The sequence below is a fragment of the Neodiprion fabricii genome, chromosome 5 (assembly GCF_021155785.1).
Source record: "Neodiprion fabricii isolate iyNeoFabr1 chromosome 5, iyNeoFabr1.1, whole genome shotgun sequence".
Lineage (NCBI taxonomy): Eukaryota > Metazoa > Arthropoda > Insecta > Hymenoptera > Diprionidae > Neodiprion > Neodiprion fabricii.
Window position 1 is genome coordinate 25,219,850 of NC_060243.1, and position 21,799 is coordinate 25,241,648.

Genomic DNA, 21,799 nt, shown 5'->3' on the forward strand with positions numbered 1-21,799 from the left:
ACTCCTGAAACAGAAAATAAGCTGAAGTGGCTGTTCTTTCTTCATGACTATAGGTTACCCTATATAGTCCCTTATAAGCTAATAACTGAACGTAAGTATCTAATATTACCTAAAGTAACTCTTAACCATATGCCGTGTATCTATCGGCTCTAAGATTATAACACTCAAAATCTTTTCAGCAAGTTTGAAACAGCCTAGGAAACATCTAAAATTTAACAAATTACGACTATAGGGTTTAATTTATACAGATTATAATCATACCAAGTATATTATTACAGTGGCTTATTGGAGCATGGAATTTTATATTTATACACAAATTTACGCGGTACAGTGATACCTCACTTTTGCTATTAGAGGAAGGATGTTGTATTTACAAGTCATTTATTCTCTGGAGAGTTTTTGTATTTGTCGAGGCAATCTGCTTCAAACTGTTTTAATATATCCTCAATATATAATGGCGGAAGTGGAGGTAATGGCCCTGGGTGTGTCTTTCTGTGACAAATCAATCCAGGCTTTTGCGTAAACGACTTGCCACAGATATCGCATACATAAGGACGCTGACCAGTATGAGTTAGGATATGCTGCCTTTGAGCACCGGAACGAGCGAAAGATTTCTCACACACGGGGCAAGGGTAGGGCTTGTCGCCAGTATGTGTTCTCATATGAACTGCTAATGAACATTTTTCAGAAAATGTCTTGCCGCACTCTTCGCATATCACTTTTTCATTATGCCACTGAACATGCTGGTCCAAATTTTCTTGAGATACCATTCGTTTTGGGCAAATAGAACATTTGAACTGTGGCTTGTAATGAGCAAACTTCTGGTGCACTTTCAAGGTGTGTTTATCAACACATGATTTTCCACAGACGTCGCATACTACAGGTGGGTTTCCGCTGTGATACTTGATCACATGCGTTCTTAGGTCATTTTTTATTTTGTACGCCTTTCCGCATACCTCGCAAGAGAAATTGTAAACGTCTGTATGTTTTCTTATGAAATGGGCCTCAAGAATACGTTTATTCTTGCTGACATAATTGCAGACATTACAAGGATATTCCAATTTGACGTCCTCTTGTGATCCATGGGTCTTCAAATGCAGGTCAAGATCAATCTCACTTTTAAAGGGTTTCAGGCAAGTCTCACACCTGTACGTATGCATTTTCACATGTTTAACAAACAGTGTTCGTTTTGCAAATTTAACACTGCAAATGTTGCACGAGTACCTTTCATAGAGCGACTCAACCTTTTCTCCTTCTGCTTGTTCAACCAGTTTCAGTACATCAATATCTTGACGGACTTTACTGGGCGGCTTTCCATCTGAACTTATCAAGATATATGATTTTGGCAGCACAACGGCATATTCAGGCGATAAAGATTTTGGGAGTATCAACTTTGGCTTCGATTGTTTCTGTGTCACGACGGCCCTTGATCTCTTCTCTTGATGTTGTTTTCTTAGTAACAGTGGGTCAGGCATAGATATCCTAGAAAAACAAATTTTTTTCATCATTTAAATATATATTCGTTGCTGCTAGTAGTAGCTAGTAGTTGGCTCTGTAGTTGTAAATATCTAATCGAAATTCGATTGGAATTTGGGACTGGACGCAGCTTATACCTATCCTTTAAAAATCAAATCATGGGAGATATTGGAATTGAAACACTACAATTAAATGGTACGAAATGAACTAAGATACATGGGTTTAGATACATTTCATTCAACGTTTTATTGTACTGTACAAGAATAGTAAGGTCAAGACAAACTAAAAACCTTGGTATTGTAGCTTTCAGAAATTTTGATATTCTTTGTCGATAACCATGTTTTAAATACGCTTCTGCTGTACAAAATTAAATTCAAGTAACTTCGGAAGTCTCTAAATTTTCTAAACCACACTGTTGTGTTGAATCCAACTAAGAACGTGTGTTTTTAAAGATGACCAAATCTATCATGGAATGAATAAACAAACTAGTGACATGCTTCATTTGACTGTATCGAAGAAATGATAGATATTATTGTTTGAAGTGTAGAGTAAATCTGGCATACTCAGTGGTATTTCAAATAAGACTTTCAGAAGCTGGATGCCTGAAAAAAAATGTTGCTAATGGACACCTTACTCCAAATTTGACCTTAATCAAATTAATCTCATAAATCATCTGTAAGAGATTGAAAAAAAAAACAAAATAAATTTCAAAATAAGTTTCTACTTCGAACAACAACTTTTCAACTCGTTTTCTTCATTATTGCCACCTTTTACATTTACCAACAAGCCTATAAAACACAATCAATCAATCTTGGACCTCTTTTGGATGATCTTTTGTATCCCTAGATAAACCCTGGAGAATGCTATCAATATAAACTCTGGGTAGTGGCGGATGAGAACCAGGATGTGATTTTCTATGACTGGTTAGCCCGGGTTTCTGGGTGAATGTCTTGCCGCATATGTCACATACGTAGGGCCGTTTTCCAGTGTGAATGAGCAGATGTTGTCTGAGAGTATTCCTGCGAGCAAATGACTGAGCGCATACGGTGCAGGAGTAAGGTTTAATACCGGTGTGCGATCGCATATGGACTTCCAAATCGTACGGGATGTGAAACATTTTTCCACATTGTTCACATACAACTCTCTCCTTGGTTTCGTGCCAGTGAAGGTGCTGCTCAAGCCCTTTTTGGGAGACAAGCCGCCGTTTACAAATTTTACAAACATGCTCTGGCTTCTCGTGAATATACTTTATGTGAGACTTCAAAGCGTGTAAATTCTTACTTTCATGACCGCAAACTTCACAGACAATAGGTGGATTGCCGCTGTGCATCTGGTTAATGTGTTGTTTTAGATTATTTTGTATTTTAAATAGTTTACTACAAAATTTACATGAGAACTGATAGTTGTCTGTGTGTTTTCTGACGAAATGATCCCTCAGTGTCCACTTTTTATTACTCTTGTATTCACATACGCTGCACTCGTGCATTTGTGGCCCGTGAATTTCCTCCATATGAAGTTTAAGGTCCCGTTTTAGGGCAAAGGTTTTCGCGCACGTCATGCATTTGTAGGCGTGCTGTTTTATGTGCGATGCAAGCTTATTTTTATTAAAATATACTTTTTCGCATAAGTCACATTGCAATTTTATTCCCTTCTTTGTATTCTTACTTTGATCCAATTTCGTATCACGTATTTCAAAGTTTACTTCAGTCTCTCCAAGCATAACACTGGGTCTGTTATTACTCTTACGCTTCTTTCGGGTTTCCTTGGTAACCTTTTCTATTATCTCAATCATCAATTCCGGTGTGCGTTCATTATTCAAAAAGTGCACACTTGTTGCAGAAGATACTCGACATTGCGATAATGGAATGCTCAAGGGATCTGATGGTATGAGTCTAAAACAGAAAAAGGGCAGAGACACCATTTCAGTTACATCAAAGGATGAGGTTTAATGGCCATAAAATTTAAATACTTACTTGATAAATATGGTAGATATAATTAATCCGACAGTCATATTATACAAATTAATTATTACTTTATTTGTCAACATATCGCTTGATGGGTACCCATGGAAAATTGGTATTCTTAACACTGAAAGCCATATGTTCCATGTACAGAGCTCAATTAGGGATTAGAAAAGACAATATTGATAAAGTAACGGTTTTATTACATCACAGAGACATCTTACGATAAAACGATTTTTGTTTTATGGTGACGAGAGTCAAAAATGAAAATCAATTATTGTACCTTTTCCTTTTACAAATCAACCCGGATTCCTAAGTAAAAGTTGGTCACATGTGACACATGGTATTGGTAAATTACCTCTGTGAAACTGCTCCATGCAATGCCTCAGATGATTTACATTCACATGAAATAAGTATTTAAAGATCCTTTCAAACTACGTAGTTTATAGTTTCTCACGCCACAATCATATACCTGTGCCTACATACTTGTTTTGTGTAAATTTTGAGTACTACTATCGACTAGGTTTTAACAGGACTTTGCAACTTGTATGTACGCTGCATTACTGTTCCGTGAAACAACATGATTTTAATTATGGAATATAACATTAGAGTAATATTCCAATCCCCATTTTCCGTAGTAGACTCATTGATGTAGGATTGGGAATTTGTGCCAGCCTCATATCAGCATAGACCTTCGCTTCCCGACTATTATTTGAAATTTGGTAAAGTAATCAATACTTTGTAATTTCATATTGTAAGTGGACAGGCATGTTTGAGGAGTAAGATGATTTTTTCCTAAAACAAAGTCATTTGATGATTAATGTCATTTGCCATGAATAAGCTTTGATATGCACAATGTATCGTGTTAACGATATGCTTACATACCAATATCGTACGTAGAGTTTAGAGCTGTATTACCGTAAGTAGAAATATTGAAACTAGCCTGGAAAATTATGCAATATAAATACAATCTTATCCTATAATAATACTACTACATTAGAATATTGTAATAAAAGTTTCGATGATTATACACTGACTACGTTTTCAGTTTTACAGTGATGCAATCTTCATCAATGCGTAACAGAGTGAATGTTGCACAGTCAAAACAAACCTGCTTATCTCGATGAACATTCGTTTCCATGTATTTTTTTCTTAAGCATATAATTTCCATCATATGTACAAGATAAAAAAGCTAGTAATATTTTACAAAGATATTTCACTAGCCAAACGCACAGCTGATTCACTTGTGAAAAATAAACTTAAAAAATGAACATTCTCAAACCGTTAATCACATTAAATTTTGATGAATTAATGTCTATTTATGCATCGGTTCGGCAATGGCGTTAAAAACCATTATTCGAATGCAAGAAAGCTTGTTAGGATAAAACCTTGCAGTGTGGGAACTAGGCTCCTTACTTAATACAAAGACGATAGGGTTAAATTTCATCTCGTACTTGTAGCTGGTTACGTGTTCCCACTCTGATCTGCACTGCTATTTTTGCCAGCATACTCTCTGGCAAATTCTGTAATGATGGTCTTAATGGAGACGGCTGGCAGTGGGGGCAAAGGTCCAGGGTGTCTCTTCCTGTGACATATCAAACCAGGTTTTTGAGCAAATGCCTGGCCACAGATATCACATATGTACGGTCGTTTTCCCGTATGAATGAGGACATGCTGTTCCTGAGCGGTTTGACGTCTGAAGGTTTTTCCACACACTAAGCATGGAAAAGGCTTGATGCCTGTGTGGACTCGTATATGAGAATCCAAATCACGACCGCGGAATCTTTTCCCACATGTCGGACAAACAATCTTCTCTTTATTTTCATGCCACGACAAGTGCTGCTTGAGATTCTCCTGCGTTGTCATTCCTCGCTTGCAAATATTACACTCAAACTCAGGTTTGTAATGGCGATACTTCATATGTGCTTTGAGGGCATGTAAATTTTTACTAAAGTGCCCACAGACGTCGCATACTATGGGCGGATTTCCACTGTGATTTTGCTTCATGTGGTGATTCAAAGCTTTCTTTATTTTAAACTGCTTGCCGCAAGAGTCACAGGAAAAATTAAACGCACTGGTATGAAGGCGAATGAAATGGTTTTTCAAAGTTCCTTTGTTGTTACTTTTGTAGTCGCAGACACTGCATTCGTACAACTGCGGTCTGTGTATTTTTTCAAAGTGTGTACTGAGGTATCGCTTCAAGCTAAAAGTTTTCCCACATTCTGTACACTTGTGTCTATGCTGCTTTAGATGTTCTGCTAGATTGCTTTTTTTTAGGAATGTCTTCTGACATGAATTACATTCGAACGTTTTCTTAGATCTTGTGACTCTTCTTACTGGCTTACTATTCCTTGTCTCCACAATTGTATCTGGGTTTTTCGAAACAGAATCCAAATGTGTTTCTTTACTCAGCAACTTAATGTCATCTCTAGCTACTTTTTTGTCAGGCCATATCATATACTCAGGAGTGCATTCAATTCTCACTATTTGTCTTTTTTGTACGACCACTCCGTCCGATGAAACGCTCAAAGGATCAGTAGTCGATACCCTGGAACAAAGATATATTTATTAAAATGCATTTTCAATCACTCGAAATTAGTTTCATCAAGAGGCACAAGCTCGAGCATATCTACTAACTGGATCAGGGTTTAGTTTATCATTCTAAATCGTTAAGGCAAGAAATGGTTCCTGAATTTCATTGAGTCAAATAAACACGACAACTTCTATTTTAGAGAATATATATACATATATTTCTTGAGTACATTGAATTGTTTGATTTCAATTTAATTTCACGTAATTTCACCTACGTCGTTCCTCAATTCTACTTTTATTACACAGTATTTAACTATCATATTTTTCCTACAGTATGTCTTAAAACTATTTTTACTCAACAGACTTACCATTGTAACCCAAGCTAAAGCACATTTCTTTGTCCAAAAAGTATTCAATAATGCGCAACTGGCGATGTGACAGTCATTCTTTGTCATTGCAATGTCTCTGTACATAATCTCTTGTGAAGTCGTTGACAATATTTTTGACAGATACGGCAGGGAGTGGAGGTAGGGGGCCAGGGTGCCTTTTCCTATGGCATATTAAACCTGGTTTTTGAGCAAAGGTTTGGCCGCAGACGTCGCAAAGATATGGACGTTTATCCATGTGAATTAAAATATGTTGTTCCTGTGCAGTCTGACGCGAAAATGACTTGCCACAAACGGGACAAATGAAAGGTTTGACGCCAGTGTGGATCATCGTGTGAACATCCAATGAATATTTTTCACGAAATGTTTTACCACATGTTGGACAAATCACTCTTTCCTTGGTCTGATGCCCCTGCATATGGCGATCCAAATACTCTTGAGTCGTCATTCTTCTTTTACAGAGTTTACACTTAAATTGTGGCTTGTGGTGGGCGTACTTTTTATGGCACTTTAGGGCATGGATGCTCTTATTGGTATGACCGCATATGTCACAAACCAGAGGCGGATTCTCACTGTGACTTCGGTTTATATGGGTTTGCAAGTCGTTCTTGATTTTAAACTCTTTATTACAAACGTTACACGAAAACTTGTATTCCTCTGTGTGCTTTCTGACAAAGTGGTCGTGTAGCGACCACTTGTTATTACTCACATGGTCACACGCAGTGCATGGATATTTTTCCGGCCCATGAGCGGATGCTACATGTGCTTTCAGTTTGTTCCTCGATTCAAATTTTTCATTGCAAGCGTCACAGATATATTTATGAACACTCATATGCCTGATAAGTTTTCTTTTTAAGGAAAAACTAACGTTGCATGTATCGCAGGAATAACTTTTGGCAACTAGAGCGGATTTCACCAAGATCTTGTTACAAATTCTAGTTGCATTCTTCCTTCTCTTCTTCAGATTGCGTGTACTACTTTCACCATTAGGTTTCTTATTCTTCACTGTTGTCTCAGCACTAACTCCCTTCGATGAAGGCATCACATACTCAGAGGTGCATTCAATTCTAATTGCGTTGCAAAGCAGATTTGATATTCTAAAACACAAAATGTAAATACCAAAATTAATAATAGAATAACTACACACCATGACATCACTATGTTACTTACTTTGGCTGTATTGAACAGAGTCGTAAAGACCTGTGAAACATATTTTCAGTTTAAAACCCAATCTTGGTATGTAACGTTTTACAATTATCTTGAAATTTATATTCAAAAATTATTGATGTTCTTACATCCATACAAATTACAGAAGAAGCACGCACACAAATTTTATCACACAGCCAGGCCCTGAGCTACATGTTTTCTACTAAAGGAAAATTCACAAAATAAAGAAATTTATTTCAGCCATCAATTGGTACAAAGATTTGACAATGAACCATCTTAAGCAATTATTTGCACTGAGGTGAGTGTATGATAATTGTAATGTTGTTAAGTTATAGTTGGTACGCTATAATAGGTAATTATATTTTTCTCGGTGTAGTTATGCCATACACTGAAGAAATAATCCCGAATACCTGAGAAAATTTGCATAAGTTGAAAGAACAGGATAAGTTCGTCGTTATAGGTGTTATCTTATCTTTTGCTTCTTTTTCACAACAAACAAGGTATTTTCCGAGCACGCGTTAATGAGAATTGAATGACAAAATAAATTCATGTAAAAGCAACTATTATTCTGAAATTGGTTTAGTCCTGATCGTCCTTTTTAAACCCTGCAAGATCGTTGACGATATCACCGATTGGCATCACAGGTAGCGGAGGATGGGTTCCAGGATGAGTTTTTCGATGGCATATTAAGCCTGGTTTCTGGGTGAAAGCCTTGCCACATATGTCGCACACAAATGGTCGCTTTCCAGTGTGAATCAAGAGATGTTGTCGTAGTTGAGATCGACGAGCAAATGGTTTACTACAGATAGGGCAGAGGTGCGGTTTGTTACCCGTATGTATAGACATGTGCCTCTTAAAAGAGTCTTTTTTGTTGAACGTCTTTCCGCATTCGGCGCACATGATCCTTTCCTTCTTTTCGTGCTGCAGAAGCAAATGTTGGTCTAAATTCTCCTGAGTTACCATTCGTCGTTTGCAAATGTGACACTCAAACTTGGGTTTGTAGTGAGCCCACTTCTGATGGACGTACAATGAGCCACTGTTACGGCATGATTTACCACACAAATCGCACATTGTGGGTTTCTCTTTATGATGAAACCTGACATGAGTTGTCAAGTCTCCTTTCACCTTAAACTTTTTGGAACAAAATTTACATGGGTACTCGTAAGAGTCCGTGTGCTTCCGAGTAAAGTGTGACTGCAGAGAATGTTTGGACCTGCACACAAATCCACACGCCTCACAGGGGAATAGCAGTGATGATTTGGAGCGTGTTTCGTGTTGCCGCTCAAGATGAGCAATGAATGAAGATTTTTTTGAACTCCTGAAATCACATACGGCGCATACATAGGCCCCATTTTCTTCGATGCAAACTTTCTTCTTGTGCGTCCATGCGACGTGCTTCCGAAATGCTATTTCTGTGTCAAAAGTTTTTGAACAAGCCTTACACTTGAGGGATCGTATGATCGAATCTGGCAAAGGTGTCACGTGTTCAGAAAAAAACTGATTGTTCGATTCTTCTGAAAGTTCATTATCTTGATTTATAGATTCCGTAACATTCTCAGCCAATTTTTCAATAGTAACGGTATTTCCTTCCATTTTTACTTGATACAAGTCGCCTATTGTGCGTCCGTTTTCAACTTTATCGAGTGCTCTGTCTTCGTCACTGACAATAGGTGATTCGTGATTTTCAGTTAGTCCCAACTCAGACTCATTCTCACTCCCTGGCACAGGCTCATTTTTATAGCTTTCTTCAGCAGCGACATTGATATCATTATCGACCTCATTTAGTTGCTTATCGCTTACAGTTTCAGAGAAACAGCTAGCAGGGAGAAAGGCGTAACAGGGCTTGTCATCAAATTCGATAATCTGCCATTCTTGCATAATTACAGACTCCTTGCCAAATATAAATATTCCATGGTGTTTTTCTGTGTCCTTGGCTGATAAAAATCTGAAACAGAAGTTAAGGAAGTATTATTAGGATTCACATAATTTGCATAGTAGAGGCAACTTACTTGTCGTATGAAAGGTACCAGCTTTGAATCAAGAGATGGTATAATATTTATATATAACCTAACATTGATAATTGTGTTTAAAAATTTACCGGTTAGCACAAATACCTGTGAATATTAGATCTCAGATTGGTATCCCAACTACAAAAGAGTTCAGAGTGCACCATAAATCCAGATCACAATTGTATGCAACATAAATAATAATTCTTTGAATATTTTACAAATTTTATTATTTTCATACGTCTCTATAATATGCACTACACATTCGAATAATAAACATAACAATAAAATGTCCAGAAATAAACAAAATGAGAAAATCAAAAATAAATTCATCGAGACGTCAATGATAATGCTTGTCCATCATAAATTGTGATAGTAACGGAGATTTAATTTAATAATGTTATTAAATAAAATTCTTTTAGTTGCTATACAAAGTATGATATACTATTGAATTCGGTTCTCTCAATCACAATATTGTATGTTAGCACAATCATATTAACCAAGATCAGATAATATAATATCTGAAATAAAGCATGGTCAGGCCACAGAACTAATAGCATATTAATAAGCTTGCCTGTAGCTTACGTTAGACTATTTTTTCATGAAATCATTTATAATATGGTCAATGTGAACAACTGGCAAAGGAGGGTGTACACCTGGATGTGATTTCCTATGACAAATTAGTCCTGGTTTCTGAGTGAACGCTTTGCCACAAATATCACAAACATAGGGACGTTTGCCAGTATGAATTAAAAGATGCTGGCGAAAAGCTGTACGGCGAGCAAACGCTTTACCACAAATCGTACACGTGTGTGGTCTATCTCCAGTGTGAGTCATCATATGCTGTTTCAGCCTGTGATTTTCAGTGAAAGATTTACCGCACTCCTCGCACACAAAGATTTCTCGCCTTTCATGTTGTAGTAAAATATGTTGATCGAGATTAAATTGGGTAACCATGCGACGGTGGCAAATGTGGCACTCGTACTTTGGTTTAAAATGGGCCCATTTTTGATGAACGTAAAGAGAGTTACTGTTTGAACAAGTTTTTCCACAGACGTCGCATATTCTAGGTCCCTCTTTGTGCTTAAATCTTACGTGAAGTCTCATATCACCCTTGACTTTGAACTTTTTACCACATATCTCGCAGACATATTTGTAGTCAGCAGCATGTTTTCTCTCAAGATGTTCCTTCAATCGACGTCTACTCTGGCACTTGAATTCGCAAGTGTCGCACAAATACTCCTCATGCTCCTTCTGATGTGTTGCATGCTTCCTTGCGACGTGCGAGTGAAGGGTCGTCCTTTTTTTGCATTCAAATTTGCAATATGTACAGACAAACACAATAGGATCTTTAGTCTTCTCGTGTTCCATATCTACATGCATTTTAAACGCCATCAACGTTTTGCAAGTTTTCGGACATACTTTGCATTTGTACTTATGGGCTCGGTGATTATGAAATTTTATATTGTGCCTCCTCAGCATGATCTCGAGATCAAAATCTATGTTACATGCACTGCATGAATAAGTACTCTCCAGTTCAACCACACTAGGGATCGCAATCTGTACCCTTGATGGCAATTCGGTATCACTTGAATTACTTTCAACTTTAACCTGGCAGTAATCGCTAAGTTCGTTGAGATCTACGTTTGCGTTGCTTTCCTGATCATTGCTAACAAGAGTGCCTTTGTTATCTGATAATAACTTTTCAATATCTTCACTTTCCTCGTCCAGATTATGCTCTTCTTCGTCAAGTGCAACTAAGTCCTTCAAATGATTTGCTGGGAGAAATGCATAATAAAGGCAACCTTCAAATTCCACAATTTGCCATGGTTGCATGAAGATTGACTCCTTCCCGAACATAAATCGACCACTGGTGCATATTTTCCTAAAACACAAAGAAAGTAATCAATGTATGTGTATACAACGAGAAGAACACAGGTTGGTAACGATAGTGTACCTATAATTTTTCATACACGCAAATGTTAGGATACATCTATTAGGATACACACGATAGGATCTTTTTAAATTTTATATTACTTTAGCAATAGTATAATTATGTGCGTATCTCTTAAGTCAAATGGCCCGATTTGCGTTTCACGTCCTATTCAAATACAAAACGTGTATTAAGCATATATAACTAAACTACTAAGAAGTACATTTGGTTTTCAATAATTATATTAAGTACTCATCTGAATATTGCCTTGACTCTATTTCAAGGAATATGGATTCTGCATGGAGATGGGAGTTTATGATTAATTGAATACCTACCTATTGATTTGTGAAAGAGTTATCTATTTACAATTCCAAATTTTATTCTTTATAAAACACCTATAATTTACAGCAGTGCACGTGTGTAAAGTGTAAATGCTATTCAGAAGTGGATATTCTGTACAATCTGCGGATGTATTGATAAACATAGCTACAACATCCAGTATGCATTTTTCAAATTTGCTCATTGTCTGTCAATAAATCAAAATACTCTAGACTTTAGCTCCAAACAGGGTACCTGGAATACCTGAAACTAGTGATTGTAAGTAAAGACGTACGGAGTTAAAATATAATGTGATGGAAATCAACAAATGGATTAATACAAGTAGAACTGCTGTAATACCAGTGCAAGTAGTACGATGTTCATAATTATGCTTGAAGGGAAAATTACGAGATTTTCATGCTGTCCAAGTCTAGACGTTGGGTCAGTTATTCATAACGTCGTTCAAGATGTGATCTATGAGAACTCTTGGTAGGGGAGGATGAATCCCGGGATGAGACTTGCGATGGCTGATGAGCCCTGGTTTTTGGGTGAAAGACTTGCCACAAATGTCACAGACGTAGGGACGAATTCCCGTGTGTATTAGGAGGTGTTGTTTGAGGGCTGTCCGCCTAGCAAATGATTTGCCGCATACATTGCAGGTATATGGTTTATCACCTGTATGAATTCTCATGTGAACTTTCAATCGGCTGTTCCGTGAAAACGTCTTTCCACATTCCTCGCATACAACATTCTCCCGTTTCTCATGCTGTCGCAGCATGTGTTCATTGAGATTTTCTTGGGTGACGAGCCGCCTTTTACAAATATGACATTCGTATTTAGCTTTGTAATGAGCAAACTTTTGATGCACATAGAGAGAATTGCTGTTCAGGCATGTTTTGCCACACACATCACATATAACTGGTCCCTCCTTGTGATTGAATCTTATATGGTTGGTCAAGTCACCTTTGACCTTAAATTTCTTCCCGCAAGTTTCGCACGAAAACTTGAAATCATCTGTGTGTTTCCTTGCGACATGCACTTTCAATTCATACTTATTTTTATTCTTGTACTCGCACTGGTTGCAGTAAAAATATTCTGTAACTTGTTCCATACCAGCGTCGTTTTTTGTTAGTACTTTGTGCTTCCTTTTGATGTGCGAATAAAGAGAAGTTTTTTTGGTGGTTTTGAATTTGCATTCGTTGCAATTGTAAATTTTGCCATCACTATCTGCTCTGTGCCTACGCTTATGAGAATACATGGTGCTCTTTTTGAAGCACTTGAAGTCGCAAACGTCGCATCTGAACTCCTCGGCCGCTTTATGTTTGTCCACTACATAGGAGGCCAACGGCACGCCTTTTTCACACTTAAATTCGCAGGAATTACAGGAGAGTGAGGGGCCTTCGTCCACCACTTCCTTATGTCCTAGTACATGGGCCTGGAGATTTTCCTTCTTGCAGGTCTTGTACGCACAAGTGTTGCAACAATACTCCTCGATCATGGCACTCATAGTTTTTTCTTCACGTTTACGTTTGTGCTTCCGTGTCACATGAGAAGAAAGTGTACTTCTCTTGAATGATTTGAAACCGCACATCTTGCACGAAAGAATTGAATTGCTTTGACCATCTCTATGTCTCCACATGTGAGCGTTTAAGTTATCTTTCTTTGAGCATTTATAGTCACACGTGGTGCATTGATACCTCTCCCTATGAGTTGCATAACCTTGTGTCTTGTGTTTCCGGGTAACATGGGAGGACAAGGTTGTTCGCTCATAGCATTTAAAACTGCATAAACTACATAAGTAAACAACGCTTTTTTCCTTTACCCTGTGTATTCGCATATGTGTATTGAGATTATCTTTCTTCAGGAATTTAACATTGCACGATGGACAAGTATGCGTGGTCTGAATTACATTTGATAATACCTTGAGATGTGTTACACGTCTTTTGTGAGAAATCTTATGCCTCTTTAGCATGTGTTCTACTGGAAATTTTATCCCACATTTTTTGCAAGCATAAGATTCCATTGTAATTTGACACAGGTGAGCCAACGACTGTTGGACATATTTGGATTCCTCGGAGGTCGGCTTAGGTACGGTTTCTGTTAGATTAGCATCAACTGTGACCTCATTCGTATCAGTCATTAATTCAAATTTAGAATTCCCGCTGATCCTTGCAGTGTTTCCGATGACAGGTACAAGAGAATAGGATGTTTTGCCTTCTGCATTTGATCTTTGGCGCAGTTCTATCGGTACTGAATCTTTTCCCAAAATAAACCGTCCATCAGAATCAGTTTTTATTATTCTGAGACCAGCACGTTCCCTGGACCTAAAAAAAAAGAAATAAATTAGATATTAATTGCAGTTAAAATATTGTGAAATGGTAAATTTCAGAAGCTATGACTGCTCTGTATATTTATTAAAAGGTTTTGATGTACATAATTATACAGAAATATACGAGCTGTAAAGTTTGTGCATAATGTAAATAAGTAAATTTAAGTACATGAATATCTCGTAATCTGGTAACAAGCATATGAAACATTTCATGAATATAATTTATTTACAATCAACGGGTCATATCATTAAGCTAATATGGGGCTTTTAGAAAAGGGCAAGGAGAATAAATATCTGTCGGGTGAGAAACTTTCTGAAACATACATAGATACAGCAATGAAGTACATATCGGTCTGTGATTTGGACCGATAAAACCCACCATCTCCATTTAATCCGAATGACGTTCAATGCAAAGTATTTTTCAAAGCTACAAACCTCATTCACTGTAATCCGAACGGAAACAAAGAGACTTACATTACGTATATCAGCCCAGTTATATTTATTATACAGTACATTACATATCATATGTCTGTATAACAAGAAATGAACGATAAAATTATTCCTGCAGTCTTATTGCGATTGGAGAAATGTACACGTGTGTCGCCATCTACTAAGCCGAGGATTCGGGTGCAATATTTCCGAGATTTCCTCTGATACTACCCAGTGGTACAGGTGGAGAAGAAAGGTGAGCGTCGGGATGCTTCCGACGGTGTTCAATCATGTAATATCTTCTCTTGAATGCCTGACCGCAAAGATCACATATGTGGGGGCGTTCAGCTGAGTGCGTAAGTAAATGCGTATTCCTCATGTGCGAGGTACGAAAGTTTTTCTCGCACACGTGGCAGGGATAAGGCTTAACGCCAGTGTGAGTCGTCATATGAGTAGAAAGGTACCGTTTCGAGGCAAATACTTTTGCGCATTCCTTGCAAGTGTAGGTCTGACTGTGCTGCAGCATGTGATTGTCGAGATTCTCCTGAGTCAAAAGTCTCTTGTTACAAACGTTGCATTGATACTTATAGTCATTAAGATGAGCAACTTTCCTGTGTTTGTACAGAGAGTAGCTACTTGTATAAAATCGTCCACATATGTCACACATATGCTGCGAGCTGCCATGTGTACCGACGTGAAACTTCAGATCCCACTCCATTTTGAATCTTTTCCCACAGTGTTCACATGAGAATTTGTAATCATCGGTGTGTTTTCTGATGTAGTGCGACTTCAGGTTATTCTTTGTCTTTGTACCATAATCGCACTTATCGCACCTGTGTAACATGCTAGAGTCAATTGTTTCATGGATCAACTTATGCGCCTTCAAGTCACACTTGTACTTGAAAGCCTTCGAGCAAATTGAGCATTTAAACGGCCTGTGAAAGCTATGTTTACTTGTTATGTGTCGCATGATTTTGCTTTTTTGTTCAAATGTCGAGTGGCATATATCACAAGTATAATTACCGTCTGTTAATTTTTTGTAAAGCACGCCTCTTGGCTTTATATCTTCAGAATATGATTTGTTACTATTCTTGATAGACAACTTTGAATTAGTCACATTTGTTTCATCTTTCACTCGAGACAGAAGTCCCGCAGCATCCTCTTCTGTGAAAACATTGCAGGATCTCAATGTTGGACCTTCAATCTCATTGGAATCTTTAATCGAGGCGAGTCTTCTTCGCTTAAAGGTTCTTCTCATTTTTGTCCCTCTTCTCATGGGAACTTTTTGTAAAATTCCACTTGATTCCAACGTGTTTTTACTTGGCATGATGCGATGACAATCCGTTAGCGTGTATTCACAATTTGACTGGCTGTTCTTAAGTAATTGTTGCTGATATTCACCGTTTGTTTCTTCGCTTGCCAGACGTTCTTTGACTGCCTTCCTAATATGGTTATGCGATTTCCTAGAACATGAACAACAAACATCAATAAAATTGGAAAGTTCCACAACTAATAATCCTAACAAATACAGCAATACGTGATACAAGTTAAAGCAGCTACTGTTACATCCATGTGTATGTAGAAATGTATATTAATGAAATAATTGCGTTTTTCCAGTATGCACATTTGCCAAGGAATAAAATTGCTTCAATTGAATTATATTTTATTTCTCAATTGTAATAAGATCAGTGATATATTCTCAAGGATACATTATTGTATGATACAGGTATTCTTGCATAGTATTCCCTATGCAGTTCATTCAAAATATAACATGTTCAATAGACAGATTATAAATATCAAGAAAATATCTACAAAGTATTGAAAAGATGAAGAATTGAGGAAAAACATGTAGCTCTTTGAAAATCTTGTATACCCAACTGTTCGAGTAAATTATTGGAAACTTTTCACTTCGGTTATCTGATTAATAAGTTACTCTCTCTACGATTGATCCTGTATGTATAATATGCACAAATATTTGATATATCTTAGATTCTATTCGGCATTTAGCTTTATTGTCTTCAATATGTTGTTCAGGATGACCGGCGGGGGAGGGTCAATAGCGTCAGGGTGTTTTCTCTTCCAGTGGAGCATCAATGAAGATCTCTGCGTGAACTTTGAACCACAAACATTGCATACATAGGGTCGCAGGCCAGCATGCGTTAAAAAATGTACTCTCTGTGTGGCCGTACAAGCGAAGGCTTTGCCACAGACAGGACAGCCGTGTAACTTTTCCTTGGTGTGTACGCGACGATGTTTTGTAAGGCCATGCTTTCGAGCAAACTTCATTCCGCATTCCTCACAGACAAACGTTTCCTCGTGTTGCTTAAGATGAATTTTTAGATTCTTTTCGCTTTGAAGCTTCTTGTTACAAACTTTGCACTCGAATGACTTCAGTTTGTTTGTGTGCTTGTAGTTTCTGTGATAATAGAGAGAACTCTTGTTCGAGTATGTCAACCCGCAAAAATCACATACAAACAATCCAGTCTCATGATCTGCCATATGAACCTTATAGTCAGTTTCCACTTTAAATTGTTTCTTGCAAGAGCTACATTTGTATTTGTAATCGTCGGTATGTTTTCGTGTAAAGTGTACTTGCAAGTAAGGATAGTGTTTAGTTGAGAATTCGCATATCTTACAAGAATATAGAGGTGCGGTATCGTCGTGTTGATCTCTTACGTGCTTTTTCAAACCGGATTTGTATTTGAATTTTTTTCCGCACACTTTACACTTAAAAGGTCGTAACTCGCTGTGTTTCCTCATATGTTTACTATACGTTCTCTTAAACTTGTATGAAACATTGCAGAGGTCGCAGCTGTACTTTAATCCTTGTTTGCGATTCCCCACCTGATTTTTATTATTGCTTTCATTCGTGACGTTGGCTGTGTCATCGTCAATCACCACCTCTTCTTTTATTGCCAATAAAGTTTCTGATGAACATTTTTCACCGCTGACTTCTTCATCCTTATGAAAAGAAATTTGTGATGGTCGACTCATTTCCAGTACTCCTCCCGATTGTCCACCCAATTTCAATCTCATACTGTTCTGCATATTAGCAAGGATTGTCCTTGGACTTTTCATTTCCGCGCGTGCACGATGTGTCTTGTTCACATAACTGCAGTCAGATTTTGTGGAACTGTCAGACCTGGAAATAAACATAACAGTCATTTTAAATTGAGGTTTACAAATATCACAACCCGAGGGTAATATTTTACAGTCGACAAAAGTATATAGTAGTCAGTGACACATGAAATTCTCCTTTACTTCTATACAAACAATCCTGTGACATCACAGGAGCTGCAAATAATGAGATTAGAATTAAGTTAAATTCAACTTATAGCTAAATAATAAGAACATTTTTACGAATTGTCCACGACTTGTGCAAGGTTTTAATGATAAGACGAATACTTACGCACGATATCACTTTATTAATAATCAATATTTATTTATGTTTGAAGAGTCGAGGACTGGGAAAATTTCGAGTACAAAGTGTAAATTTTTTCTTGTGAATCAACATACATGTCCGCATGCGATAGTGAGAAATCTAATTTAAAAAATATATAACGAAACGTAATTTACTCGACAATGAAAAAGAGTTTCTTAGATATGTACAAAACATGATTTGTCCTCCTTAAATTATATACAATTAGCATAACAACATGGTATTCAACAAATATATGATGATAATAAATATTTGATCTGAATTAAGTTTTCATGTGAGGTCTATGCAAATAATATCAGACAGTACCAACTTTGTCAATCTCACCATTAATCAAGCAAAGCCCTGTCTGTGATTTGACTAAAAATTCAGTTTTAATAATATCAAATTTGACAGTAAAAGTCTGTTCCTACTAAGTGCTAATCGAGAATGGCTCTTTGACAATCTTCTCTGGATTATTGACTACTATTCATTTCTTTACTGGAACAGGTGATGTTTTCTATGATATTGCTTACGGACACAGATGGAGAAGCATACATTACATGGCGATGTTTTTTCTTGCCGTTTACTGAGAGAGCAGGACGTTGGGTAAAGTTTAATCCACAAACAGTACACATGTAGCGTCGCAACCCACAATGGTTTAGGACATGACCCTTCCTGCCTGTACCATTTGTAAAGCCTTTTCCACATATGTGACAGAGGTATGGTTTCTTTCTTGATTGTGTTTTCATGTGTTTTCATGTGTTTTCATGTGCTTTCTCAAAATCGTTTTACGAGTCAAGTCTAGCCCGCATTCTTCACACATATACTTGAGGCTGTGCTGCATTACATGACTATGTAAATTCTTTCGCCTCTGTAGTTTTTTTGTTTGCCATATCGAACACTAAAACTTTCCATCTTTCACCTAGTCCTTGTAATTTTTATGCAGATAGAGAGTCATCAAGTTCAGCAGTATGAAGCTACATATGTCGCAAACATAAGGATCATCATTGTGTGTTATTAGATGCATTGTTTTTTTCATTATCAGCTATTATTCTGAACTTTAGGTCCCAATTTTCGCAAACATAATGAAAATAACTTGTATATTTTCTTATGAAGAGCACCTGAAAAATAACTTATTTATTATACTGATACGTATGCAAAGATTCATCATACTTAAGCAATATTTTATTGATAAAGCTGTACTCTATATTGTGTACATCACAGAAAAACCTTAAATACATATGTTTCCCTCATTTATCAACTTACATCTACTGATCCTGTTATCACGGTGTACTAATCTATACCCAGTTACTGATTATGTTAAGTTGAAACTAACTAGTAGATTCTTATAGAAATAATAGTTGAGAATGTAATAGTAGTGGAAGTTTCATCAAGGAAGTTTCTCATACCTACAAATAGGAGAAGTGAAGAGTTGCGAAATAGCAACTTTGGCATCCGCATATTGGAGCTTCTCCATGGACTTTAATTAGTTCCGTGTTATTTTTATGTTTGAACTTTACTCAAACAAATGTCACGCTGAAACGCACTCAAATTGCTGTGCTTGAAGCATGTGTTTATATCCTGGTCCTTTTACATTGAAAGTGATTTTGCAGATATCGCAAGTGACTTTTTATTTCTTCTTGTGTTTCATCACTTCGTTTCTACAATACGTTTGACATTCGCTTTTGGGCCTCTTCTTTTCATATCGATCGATTTTCTCTTTCTTTCTGGTAACCGAACATATATTGTCAAAAGCGTATCATACAGCGCCTTTCACACCATACTTTCATCATGACTGTGTTGCAGCTTGGGTCTGAAAATTAATCGGAATATCAGAATTAGTGCATGTCAATGAAACATAATCACTGAATAGTAATTTAAACGATACTGCTAATAGAAAATAGCTTTATTAAATCCGTTGTATAATTTTTCTAGACGGGTGTACGTAAGAATATGCATACGAACAAATATATTTTAATACATTACACGTTTTCATTCGAGATAAAGTTGTCAAAACTTTTTTATCACACAACAGTATAAGCTCTTTGACTGATGGAATACAATAATATGTCGATGAAAAAATGAGGACAGATATTATTTGACTCTAAAACTTAGAAAACTATAAGAATGTATAAGGTTTGGAAACGGAGAGAGTCATATGGCAAAGGCAACTAATATACATGTTTTAAACCTTGTGGAATATAACACACATGGAAGAATCTTTTGGCATTTGACTTCTCATACTCAAAAAGTTGTCTTCAGCCATTGAACAATTGGATATATTGCAGTTATAGCATCAATATCTCTTCTGGCTTACAATTAGTTTCTTTGCTTTCAAGAGAGCAAAAAAAAATGAGTAGCACCCTAGAACTAGGCATCAGTGAAATTACTATTCTGAGAAAATCAATAAACTTTTAACACTCTTTTACACAAATGAAGAGGGTAACTGTACTGTGTGAATACTTAATTTATCAAGAATAGAAACCCTCCCACCTTATGCCAAGTATATTGAGAGCTAGGTAACGATTACTTGCGGAGTCTGCTTTAAAAGGCTTTATTCAAAATATAGCGGTCTCGAAAAATGCAATCAAAAATTCAAAGAAAATTCATTTTTCTTATTTGGATATTATCGACGATGTATTAACAAGTTAGATAGACCTGGTCTTTATTTGTTTATACACTGATTTGCTATTTTGAGGGTGTATGGAAACTTATGGCTATTCAATAATTGCTTATTTTACCGCTGTTTAAAATTATTTTATCCTGAACATTTAAACGTATATTGGCTATCTTTGTCAAAGACAGAGAAAAATTAGTGGTCGGTTATTTCTCGTGGAGTAACAAATCGGAAAAGTCGTCATGAAATTCTTTTTCTACTATTTGATACAGTCTCCAATAAGGTGACACATGCTACAGAATAATAATATTTTCTGCAAATAAAACAAATTTAGTTTTGCAAAATTGCAACAGCAATTTATTCTAAAATAAATCTTGTCATGTTTCAGTAAATTTTTAAACACTACACCATGCTGTCCATATTTTATTTTGTGCAGGCCCATGTTGCCATCTGGTGATTTTGAGATCTCGTGGTTTTTTGTTGTAAATCATGCAATTCGAACTTACAGCAGATTGTTAAATTCTGCGTATAATTATGTATTAGCTGCAAATTTGTAATTTGTTTTCTATATTCTAAAATAATTTCACCATCTTGCTCATTTTTGCCTCTATCCTCACTTCGATTTTCACTCTTTTGTGTTCACCCTCATCTGACGTTTCGTCCAGTTTTTTCCACTTCTTTATTTACTTCAAATGTTCTGGAACATCACAATCTGTCCGTCTCAGGGGTATTCGAGTTCAATATTGGCGATCACATAGACCGTCATAACCTAAATCCATTATTTCAATGCCTACACGTAGGGCTACACACGTCACGATTGATATTGACTCTACGGTTCATCTGTATCAATCATGATAACAACACTTAGCCTCGACGCTGAACTTTGTTATGAGGGTGGCTTGAAATCCTGGTAACATTGGCATGGCATCATCTTCATCTTTCCCAGTTATTGTTTCTGTTGTGTCGTACCCAGGATTTTGAAGTGAGATGCAGTCTCAGAAAAGACAGATCAAGTGTCCGGAGTCGGTTCAACCTAAAAATTATAATCGTGTCAATATTTCCATAAAACCCAGTTATAATCCGTACCTGGTCTGGTCTGGTTTAGAATAGTATAAAAAAATTAAGTCACCTTTGAAAGGGTAAAAACTGGAGATAAAACTTTGAAATTTTGAAATCACCTTAATGCTATTTCAAGATGAAATAGCATATCTTACTCATTAATTGATA

At 36.7% G+C, this 21,799-nt stretch overlaps 6 protein-coding genes across 6 annotated transcripts; all 6 read right to left on the bottom strand.

Moving 5' to 3' along the window:
- Positions 1-274: 274 nt before the first annotated feature.
- LOC124183700 (oocyte zinc finger protein XlCOF6.1-like) lies at positions 275-3,234 on the bottom strand. Its single transcript, XM_046572541.1, has 2 exons — positions 3,142-3,234; positions 275-1,482 (listed from the first exon to the last, which is right to left on the bottom strand). Exon 2 carries the CDS (start codon positions 1,473-1,475, stop codon positions 378-380), a length of 1,098 nt encoding a protein of 365 aa, XP_046428497.1. The 5' UTR covers positions 1,476-1,482; positions 3,142-3,234; the 3' UTR covers positions 275-377.
- Positions 2,282-3,487, bottom strand: LOC124182014 (zinc finger protein OZF-like). The gene is made up of 2 exons (XM_046568790.1): positions 3,450-3,487; positions 2,282-3,368 (listed from the first exon to the last, which is right to left on the bottom strand). The coding sequence occupies exons 1-2, from the start codon at positions 3,485-3,487 to the stop codon at positions 2,282-2,284; spliced, it is 1,125 nt and encodes a 374-aa protein (XP_046424746.1).
- A 132-nt stretch (positions 3,488-3,619) lies between these two features.
- Positions 3,620-7,594, bottom strand: LOC124182015 (gastrula zinc finger protein XlCGF58.1-like). The gene is made up of 3 exons (XM_046568791.1): positions 7,526-7,594; positions 6,412-7,452; positions 3,620-5,985 (listed from the first exon to the last, which is right to left on the bottom strand). Exons 1-3 carry the CDS (start codon positions 7,564-7,566, stop codon positions 4,902-4,904), a joined length of 2,166 nt encoding a protein of 721 aa, XP_046424747.1. The 5' UTR covers positions 7,567-7,594; the 3' UTR covers positions 3,620-4,901.
- Positions 7,595-8,101: 507 nt separating this feature from the next.
- LOC124182016 (gastrula zinc finger protein XlCGF58.1-like) lies at positions 8,102-11,521 on the bottom strand. The gene is made up of 3 exons (XM_046568792.1): positions 11,502-11,521; positions 10,316-11,413; positions 8,102-9,467 (listed from the first exon to the last, which is right to left on the bottom strand). Exons 1-3 carry the CDS (start codon positions 11,519-11,521, stop codon positions 8,102-8,104), a joined length of 2,484 nt encoding a protein of 827 aa, XP_046424748.1.
- A 700-nt stretch (positions 11,522-12,221) lies between these two features.
- LOC124182017 (zinc finger protein 567-like) lies at positions 12,222-13,370 on the bottom strand. Its single transcript, XM_046568793.1, has one exon. The coding sequence runs from the start codon at positions 13,368-13,370 to the stop codon at positions 12,222-12,224; it is 1,149 nt and encodes a 382-aa protein (XP_046424749.1).
- Positions 13,371-14,416: 1,046 nt separating this feature from the next.
- On the bottom strand, positions 14,417-21,492 carry LOC124182018 (zinc finger protein 845-like). Its single transcript, XM_046568794.1, has 6 exons — positions 20,697-21,492; positions 19,365-19,768; positions 18,702-19,076; positions 17,382-17,679; positions 16,846-17,168; positions 14,417-16,000 (listed from the first exon to the last, which is right to left on the bottom strand). Exons 3-6 carry the CDS (start codon positions 18,797-18,799, stop codon positions 14,719-14,721), a joined length of 2,001 nt encoding a protein of 666 aa, XP_046424750.1. The 5' UTR covers positions 18,800-19,076; positions 19,365-19,768; positions 20,697-21,492; the 3' UTR covers positions 14,417-14,718.
- Between the last annotated feature and the right edge of the window lie 307 nt (positions 21,493-21,799).

Coding starts and splice junctions, on each gene's coding strand:
- LOC124183700 (XM_046572541.1), bottom strand. CDS start 1,475: ATGCCTGACCCACTGTTACTAAGAAAACAACATCAAGAGAAGAGATCA.
- LOC124182014 (XM_046568790.1), bottom strand. CDS start 3,487: ATGACTGTCGGATTAATTATATCTACCATATTTATCAA. Junction 3,369..3,449: donor ATATCTACCATATTTATCAA/GTAAGTATTTAA, acceptor TTTCTGTTTTAG/ACTCATACCATCAGATCCCT.
- LOC124182015 (XM_046568791.1), bottom strand. CDS start 7,566: ATGTTTCACAGGTCTTTACGACTCTGTTCAATACAGCCAAA. Junction 7,453..7,525: donor CTCTGTTCAATACAGCCAAA/GTAAGTAACATA, acceptor TTTGTGTTTTAG/AATATCAAATCTGCTTTGCA. Junction 5,986..6,411: donor CATTGCAATGACAAAGAATG/ACTGTCACATCG, acceptor TCTTTGTTCCAG/GGTATCGACTACTGATCCTT.
- LOC124182016 (XM_046568792.1), bottom strand. CDS start 11,521: ATGTATCCTAACATTTGCGT. Junction 11,414..11,501: donor ATGTATCCTAACATTTGCGT/GTATGAAAAATT, acceptor TTTGTGTTTTAG/GAAAATATGCACCAGTGGTC. Junction 9,468..10,315: donor TGTACGATTTGTGGTAAAGC/GTTTGCTCGCCG, acceptor CTTCTGTTTCAG/ATTTTTATCAGCCAAGGACA.
- LOC124182017 (XM_046568793.1), bottom strand. CDS start 13,370: ATGTGCGGTTTCAAATCATTCAAGAGAAGTACACTTTCTTCTCATGTG.
- LOC124182018 (XM_046568794.1), bottom strand. CDS start 18,799: ATGCAGCACAGCCTCAAGTATATGTGTGAAGAATGCGGGCTAGACTTG. Junction 17,169..17,381: donor AAAGCAATAATAAAAATCAG/GTGGGGAATCGC, acceptor TATTCTTGTAAG/ATATGCGAATTCTCAACTAA. Junction 16,001..16,845: donor CTTAAGCAACACGAGGAAAC/GTTTGTCTGTGA, acceptor TTCATGTTCTAG/GAAATCGCATAACCATATTA.